General features: G+C 36.3%; 2 protein-coding genes across 4 annotated transcripts; one reads left to right on the top strand and one right to left on the bottom strand.

Moving 5' to 3' along the window:
- Positions 1-891: 891 nt before the first annotated feature.
- Positions 892-5,658, bottom strand: pin1 (peptidylprolyl cis/trans isomerase, NIMA-interacting 1). The gene is made up of 6 exons (XM_005811957.3): positions 5,608-5,658; positions 5,091-5,349; positions 3,417-3,499; positions 2,724-2,832; positions 1,814-1,924; positions 892-1,677 (listed from the first exon to the last, which is right to left on the bottom strand). The coding sequence occupies exons 1-6, from the start codon at positions 5,656-5,658 to the stop codon at positions 1,568-1,570; spliced, it is 723 nt and encodes a 240-aa protein (XP_005812014.2). The 3' UTR covers positions 892-1,567.
- ubl5 (ubiquitin like 5) lies at positions 5,352-7,903 on the top strand. 3 transcript variants are annotated; one of them, XM_005811958.3, is made up of 5 exons: positions 5,352-5,441; positions 5,724-5,788; positions 6,249-6,332; positions 6,421-6,458; positions 7,656-7,903. In XM_005811958.3, the coding sequence occupies exons 2-5, from the start codon at positions 5,733-5,735 to the stop codon at positions 7,697-7,699; spliced, it is 222 nt and encodes a 73-aa protein (XP_005812015.1). In that variant the 5' UTR covers positions 5,352-5,441; positions 5,724-5,732; the 3' UTR covers positions 7,700-7,903. The 3 variants fall into 3 exon arrangements, with proteins under 3 accessions (XP_005812015.1, XP_005812016.1, XP_005812017.1); XM_005811959.3 differs by having other exon boundaries at positions 5,354-5,465; XM_005811960.3 differs by having other exon boundaries at positions 5,367-5,485.
- Positions 7,904-8,324: the final 421 nt, after the last annotated feature.

Below are 8,324 nucleotides of genomic sequence, written 5' to 3'. Positions count from 1 at the left end.
CCAGCGGGTCCACAACTCAGATTTCCTCCTGCACAGATTAGACACTTCCTTTTATTTTAAGAATTAAAATGGCGTTTAGTTGTTCACCTTTACGGACACTTCGCTCACGGTTGTTCTCACGTTTAGGGTGCAGTCCAGATTAATCTCCATGTCCGCAGTTTGCTGGAGCGCAACGTCATTCCCAGAAAATATTACCGTGACATTAACAATAGACTACACTACACCACTGCAAACTACCCACCATCAGCGCATGCTCTTTTGTGGGGAGTTGAAAGATAATATATATTTTTTTGGAAGGAAAGTCAAGCCCAAATAATCAGCTTCATGTCCAAAAACAAGGCCAAAAAACTACAATCCCGTGACTCATTACATTTACAAGCAACTTTTGACAAAAAAGCCCAAAGTCATTTATAATAAGTTGACTTACCAACCTGTGTCAGAGGCACAGTACTTTGCTTCACCATGAGAATGTTCACTGCGCATTTTTGGCCAATCACACAAAATATGTCATTCATATCCATTACATTTGTTGATATGCTGTTAAACGTCAGCATATAGAACATGAGGTATGTGGGCCATATAAAGAGAATCAGCAATGGGAATGCGCCCGACTGGCTGTTTCATGCACTATGTGTGACAGCGCCACCGAGTGTGAGACAACAATTTGGCCCAGTCCTAAAGAGACATAAATACAATACATCATAAAAAAGTTACTTAGCCAGTGTTGGTATCAGTATGCCTTAAGTTATTTATCTATTGGTGAACTCTGCATTGATTTGGTCTGGGTCTGCGAGCGCTTGTGATGGAGATAGAAAATAGCAGAAAAAGAAAGAATAATTAATGTTTCACTCAGTGAAATGTGACAAATGGAACTGAGTAAAGGGACAAAAATGTGTTTTATAACTTTATTCCTCAGTTACAACAGTGTCAACAATTTAAATGAATATTGATGCTTTTAAAAGCTGTGAGGACTGATGTTAAACCCTGCAAGCTTTCAATGGTACTGTCTTGGAATCAATAATGCTCTTTCTGAAGTCATTTCCATAAATGAACAAATTGTTAGTTTTTGAATGTTGGGTATAGAACGCAAAAGAACAGCTAATTCTCCGTCTGCAGGGATGCACAACATCTTGAAAACGATTTAAACAGCCGACCTACAAATCTTGATAAAATGGTTTACATAAAGGAACTGCTTTTGCACACAGCAGGAATGGAGGAGAATAAAAAGCAAACAATATATGGTCCATTTTAAAGACATGCACATGTCAGTTACAGTAGCATCTGTTTTTCAGGAATCAGTCACAACTCCAGGCACTAATGCTTCTCTATCATGGCATTGCTGTGGTAGATAAAAGCTTCAGGTCTTTGGGAATAGTCATTTGTTCTCAAAGTCATTTTATTAATCAAACTTGAGTGTGGGATTTTGAGCACATGCAGTCAAACATTACTGCATGTGTTTGACTTACTGGGGTGATGAGTGCATTTTAAACAAATGGCAGGCCTGCTTGGGTTAGTTTCAGTAAATGCGTGTATGACAGTGGAGTGGGTGAGCAGGTGGTGCCGTCTTTCAGCCGGTACGTAAAATGATGTGAACTCCAGAGTCGGTAAAAACAGGCCCACTCATGTCTCCTACTTTGAGAGCGAAGGAGGCGTCTTCAAAAGGCTTCTGCATTTGACCTGAAGCATACAGAATGTGCATTCAACAAAGAATAGGATTTTTCACGAGTCAAAAACAAAGTTAGAATCCTTCAGTTATTGACAATAGCACTGTAAATCCTGTAAGTATTTTATTTGGATGCCATTCTGGGTTTACCTCTTCCAAACACACCAAGGTCGCCACCATTTTTTGCTGAGCTGCAGTCGCTAAACTGGGAGGCTAAGCTTTCAAACTTCTCCTCTCCTGACTTGATCTGTTCGATGTACTCTGCATGGACAAACATACATGACAACTCAATTAATAATATCTTTGAAAATCCACTTATTTAAAACTGAAATTTATATAACTATGTACAAAGAGTGATATAATACTTCAAGTGCACATTTCTGTAAAAATGGATGATTACGGCTTAAAAAAAAAAACAAGTTTATTTTTTGCCAAACTTAGAATTAAATTAAGTGCTTTAGCGTTTCCTGGAAGATGGTTGCTCCTGGTTTGAGCTGTGAAAACTTCATGCTGGACCTCAAGCAACATAGATCATGAGCCTCTCATCTCTTCCTTATGGAGGACCCTCTTTCCCATGATGCTTAGGCTGTAACATGACTTTAACATACAGTACAGACCAAAGGTTTGGACACACCTTTTAATTCAATGAGTTTCCTTTATTTTCATGACTATTGACATTGTAGATTCACACTGAAGGCATCAAAACTATGAATAACACATGTGGAAATATGCACTAAACAAAAAAGTGTAAAACAACTGAAAATACCCCTTATATTCTAGTTTCTTCAAAGTAGCAACCTTTAGCTGTGATTACTGCTTTGCACACACTCCTTATGACTATTTAGTCATAAAAATAAAGAAAACCAATTGAATTAGAAAGGTGTGTCCAAACTTTTGGTCTGTACTATATGTTAAAAAAGAAAGTAAACAATCTTTACTTTTGAAATCAATTACTGACATATAACAATGACATCTTAACCTCCTGGACTGCAGCTGTTAGCATCTCATGCTTTACACAGTGGCATCCTGCTGCAGCTCAGATCTGATCATCTCTACTTACTCTGAATGAGATCCAAAGCCTCATCTTTAGATCGTGTGATATTTTGTTCTCGCCAGGAAGACGGTCGACGTGACTGATTGTGTTTCACCAGCAGATGAGAGCAGCGAACCTGCAAGAGGGAAAGAAAAGCCATGAACCCTACGCTCAAAGATCATTAATAATTCATCCAATGGGACCTACTGTAAGTCTGTCATGATAGCACATTTTGTAGATGAGAAATTGTCCCAGAAATTATTGCAGTAAACAACAGTATTGTTTGTTTTGGGACTATTTTCAAATAATACATAGATAATGGCATAATAATGCAGGTTTACGTTCTCAAAGACGAGTAAACTTTAACTTTGTTAACAACTTCTAACACTGGAACTGGAAGATATTTTTAATGTCCAAAATAAAACAACTAAAAATAATAAATTAAATGTAAAATCCAAACACAACCAGGAGCAATAACAAAACGGATTATGAAGTCTCTGTAACAACACTACACAGATACACCAACACAAGAGCTATAAAAGAGAACATCACAAACAAGGACAAGTGCAAAAACAGTAGGCTCAGGTTGTAACACAGGCATATTCATCTTAACTAATAGTGATACATTTCATATATTAGTTTTGATAATGATATACAGTTCTTGTCATTGGGTGCCCTGTGAAATCAATTAAAATGTAAGAATCATTATTTCAGCTCAACCTTTTCTGGCTCTCCACGTCCGTCTCCTACTGGACGTTCCCACTGACTGGCATTGGTGATGTGATTAAAGTAATACACTTTTCCTGCAAGAGCAAACATACAGACGTCCACATTACGTTCATTTTTGAAAAATAGACACTAGACACAAAACGCTGATTATGTCATATAATTTTGTCAATTTTTAACTGCAAATTAAATGACAGTAAATCATGCTTTGGCATGATTTGGAAACAAAACAACAAAAAGAAAGAAACGTATAAATACAGTTTGTCAGTATCAGTGTTTAAAGCTCAAGCTCTCTGCACCATGTTGGTCCCAGCAGCATCAGCGCCATAACTGATCAGTATGACAAGATCCCTGTAGAAAACTTTTTTTTTTTTAACTCTAAAAGGAGAATAGCCCCTGTCAGATTAGACATAAATATGTGACTTTCATTTCATAAGATTCAACTGGCTCAAACAAGTTTCAAATCGAACAATAAAAATAACAAATAATTTAAAATCTAAATAATAGAAATTAAAAGAAGTCTGGCTAAGTTTTTAGAACATGACAGACACATGAAATCACTTTAGCTACTATATATATATATATATATATATATATATATATATATATATATATATATATATATATATATATATATATATTTTTTTTTTTTTTTTTTTTTTTTTTTTTACACATTTAACAACTGATTTACATTAGGCATTTTGGTTTTATTTGCTACAAAACTCTTTAACAGCCTTATTAACAATTACAATGGGTGAAGGAGAAGAAATAGAGAATAAATCATGCATATTTTTAATTAAGGCAGTCAGAGAGAAAGAAAGAGAAAATAACCCAAATAATTGTTATAGGTGTCAAGCTATACTAAATTGCATGTTTGTACAAAATACTGTTGCTTTAAATGTTTTTGAAGCTATAAAAACCATTATTCAGTCTTATGTACTTTCTTTCAACAATTCATCAAAATTCCAATAAAAAAAAAAATCAAATTCAAAAATACTTTATTCATCAGTAAGGGGAAATTAAATGTTGTAAATATATTGCAACATGAAATTTTTGCATGTACGTTAATTACTGAGTAATGAATATCCCTTATTTTAAAGTCAACAGTGTAGCCACAGTTAAAATTGCTTCATGAAAGCAAGTACTTAATTTGATAGTACTTGATAGTCTGAACTGCATTTCTGGAGTCATAAAGAAAAATATAAATACAGACAGTTACTCCTATTTTACTCAGGTTGGCGTTGGTTAAATCAGTTAAAACAAGATTCTCTTAAAAGGCTAGGCCAATCTTTTTCTTTTAAATTTTAGATTTGATTATTAGATACTTTTATGTTAATTAAAACTCTGGGTCTCGCGCTATTTTAACGCAAATCTCTACAACGGGATGACGTCATGCGTGGCCCTGCAGCAGCAAACCTGAATGAATTAGCTCCTCGTGCAACGACACAACCACTAAAGTCGAACCCGATCTGGGAAAAAAGCGTTCATGGCTTCTTATTCTACATCACTTCTTTCAGCCAATCATTCTGTAATAATAGGGTTTCTCTAGTTTGTTTCTTTATTGTACCACGATGCACATGCAGCTAGCTAGCGAATCAAGCCTACTTACAATACAAATTTATAAAACTCTGTGGCTCATTTATCCTGTTTCAGATTGGGGTTCATTACCTGAACTACGACTCATTCTCTTCTCCCATCCGGACGGTAAATTTTCTTCGTCTCCCATATTTTCTGTAGTAGCACCGTTTTCAAATTTCAATTCACTGTTGCAGCGAAGCAAGGAAGGAGTTACAGCGCAGGACACGACAGTTAATAACTTGTTTTCGATACAAGTTGTTTTCAGTACTTGTCCCGCCCTACGGTGGCCTTCCTTCTCTCCCATTGGATTCCGTTTGTTGTGAACAACGTTCCACTTGATTTGATTGGTCTAGAAATTGAACCTGCTTTACGGCAAAACGAACGAGAGCGTTGCAGAAAATACCAGAGAGGGAGAACTATTTTTCAACCTGCACTTTTAGTGTATGTGAAGAGTGTTTAAATTTGGTAAATGAATGTTTACTTAAGTAAGTATCTTCGTGATTATAGAGGCTGTTTATCCGTATAAACAGCCTCTATAATCACGTTTATAAAGTAATAATTTAACGACGGTATTTTTTTTAGCATGTTAGCTAACTCACACGGTTACTGTGTTGAATTTAGGGATTTGCAGACGAAACTGCTTCATGTTTTGACCCATTGTTTAATCAAGTTCAGCTATGCTAAACGCGGGCCCAACTACGTTCTCCCTCTTTTTTGTGACAGACGGTGAAAATGATCGAGGTGGTTTGCAACGATCGTCTTGGAAAGAAAGTCCGAGTCAAATGCAAGTATCCTTGTGTGACAGTGTGTGAAAAGCATTGGGTTGATGAGAAAAAAAAACAAGGTATTAGTTATTCAGTTTCTTAGTGAAACCTATTTGGATATTATTTCAAAGGACATCCGTTTTCCTTTCATGGTCCTTTTTCAATGTCTTGGTTTTATGAAGGCCAAATTATTTCTGTAGTGCCAGGAGTCAAACTTTTAAGAGAAGTGCATCATCAAATCAATCCAGTGCAGTCCAGTTTTCAATAATAAAGTGCAGTAAAATTCGGTTCCTAGTCCTAATTGTTAATTTTATATCAAAAGAAAAAAAATCAGCCTCATTTAGTTCCTAATGTTAAATTTTGTTGGACGGTTGAAAAGAGTCTAAGCAGGATTTCAGCTTGTCTGTAGATGAGATTTTTGTTGTCTCACAGAAGCAGTAGTTGTTTTTGTGCCGTCACACTGCTCCTTAACCTCCATGCTCAGCTCAGAGGATACCATCGGAGATCTGAAGAAGCTCATCGCAGCTCAGACAGGAACACGATATGACAAGATCGTTTTGAAAAAATGGTAGGCTGCTGATTTGAAATGCTCCCACATTCACTACTGTTCACATCTGCAAAATGTCCTCACATTTATTTCTGTTGTTTTTTTAAAGGTATACCATATTTAAGGACCATGTGACTCTAGGAGACTGTATCCTTTTAGTGCTCCTCTTGCACTCTCTATAGCTGATCAATGAGACTGCACCACGTTACTGATAATCACAAAGGAATGTTTCTGTTTTCTGGTTTGTTGTGTTTCCTGTTAGATTCAGCTTGTTTTGACTGGATTTTGTGCCCAGCAGCAAAAACTATTTTGCAGTGTTATGACACACAGATTGCATCTGAGGGACAAACAGGACGTAACCAGATGCCAATATCTTGACAGAAAACGCAGCAGGTTTTCAGGAGGGTGGTGGTTTTTAGGACCTGTCAGGTCTGTTTTGGCAGCAGAAGTGAAATACTTCAAATGTGTTCAAATATTTGATAACCATAGCTTTTCCCACTAATTATTGTTAAATTAAACTTACTAATCAGGGTTTCTGTCTGTATATTATAAGTCTGGCAGTTCAACAGGTTTTACCTGCCCACTCCCTAGCCCTGCCTGGCTTTGCGTTGCTTGTTTCTATAAAAAAAAAAAACAACATAAAAATTTACTGAGCTGTAACTACAGAGAGAGCCACCATCCATAAATGCAGAAAGAAGTGGCCAACCTATCATTATGACTCAGAGCACACCAAGGACTCATGCAGCAGGTCAGAAAGAATCAATTTAAAACACTAAGGCTCACTTGACTCAATGAAGGTCTGTGTTCATCGTTCAACAATAAAATCAAGAGACTGGGCCAAAATGGCCTCCATGGGAAAGTTCCAAGGCCAAAACCACTGCTCCAGTCCAAATGACGGTTTTGAAGTACTGGTAGTCTTTTCAAAGACTGGTGCTAATTCCAACTGAGTTGCTGTGAGATGACTTTGATATCTTGGGCATGCTTGATTAAAACCACGCTGCAAGAACAACCCAAAATTCCTTCACAGGGATGTAAAAAAAACAACAACAAATAAACAAACAAAAAGAAAACAACCTTATATCCAGTGGCAGATCACTTTTGAGGGCAACTAGATCTTTGTTTTTCAGGTCCATTTAAATTGCATTTTTTCCCTTATTAAGTAAAACAAGCTGTGAAAACTACACCTTGTGTGTAATCAGGTTGTTTAATTTGAACCTTTTTGATAATATGAAGCCTGCTGTGGGCAAAATAGAAGAAATCTATGTGGGCACTTTGTTTGTTGATGTTTATTTTATACTTGTGCCAATAAACTCAGACTGTTGTACTTAACTGTTGCTCCTGCAGATGAAATCCACGATGGGATGAACCTGGAGTTGTACTACCAGTAGATGAGAAGGACCACAAGTCAGAGATGCTCAGACACAACTTCATAGACACACAGCCATGTTCAGCTGAAAGGGGGCGCCATCCACCGGACAAAAACACACTGCTGTCATATTAGTCTCAGCATAAGCAGTTATTATGGGAAAGTTATGTTCTGGTCAAAATCCATTTCTTTTGATATTCTGTAAATAAATGCAGTGTGTTCACAAGACAAGTTGCTGGTGATTGTTGCAGCTTTGAAAAAATATTTTTTCTTTAAACATAACCATTTGATTGTTTTGTGATGCGGTGTTTTGTTATGAGGTCAGCAATCTCTGTGTTGAAAATTATTGGAAAAACATGACTAATTGATAGGTGATCAAGTAGTTTAAAGTCTGTGAAGATGTAATCTGCAGTGTTTCTCTGCATTTTTCTGGACATGTAATTGAGTTTCTTTTCTTTATCAATCCATTATCTAAAAGGTTAAAACTATCAAACAGGCATAATTCTGATTCTTTTCTAGATGTCTTTTGTTTTCTATATAAAAAAGTATGTTTTTTCCAAAAACATTGGTCATTCTGGGTTTTTTTTCTTAGGTAAATTTTCCAAGTAAGATGCTCGCTCTTTTATGAACAAAAGTCAGTTTCAGTG

The sequence above is a fragment of the Xiphophorus maculatus genome, chromosome 5, assembly GCF_002775205.1.
Source record: "Xiphophorus maculatus strain JP 163 A chromosome 5, X_maculatus-5.0-male, whole genome shotgun sequence".
Taxonomy (NCBI): Eukaryota; Metazoa; Chordata; class Actinopteri; order Cyprinodontiformes; family Poeciliidae; genus Xiphophorus; species Xiphophorus maculatus.
Note: the sequence above shows the minus strand (reverse complement) of the source record. Positions and strands in the feature narration are given on the sequence as shown.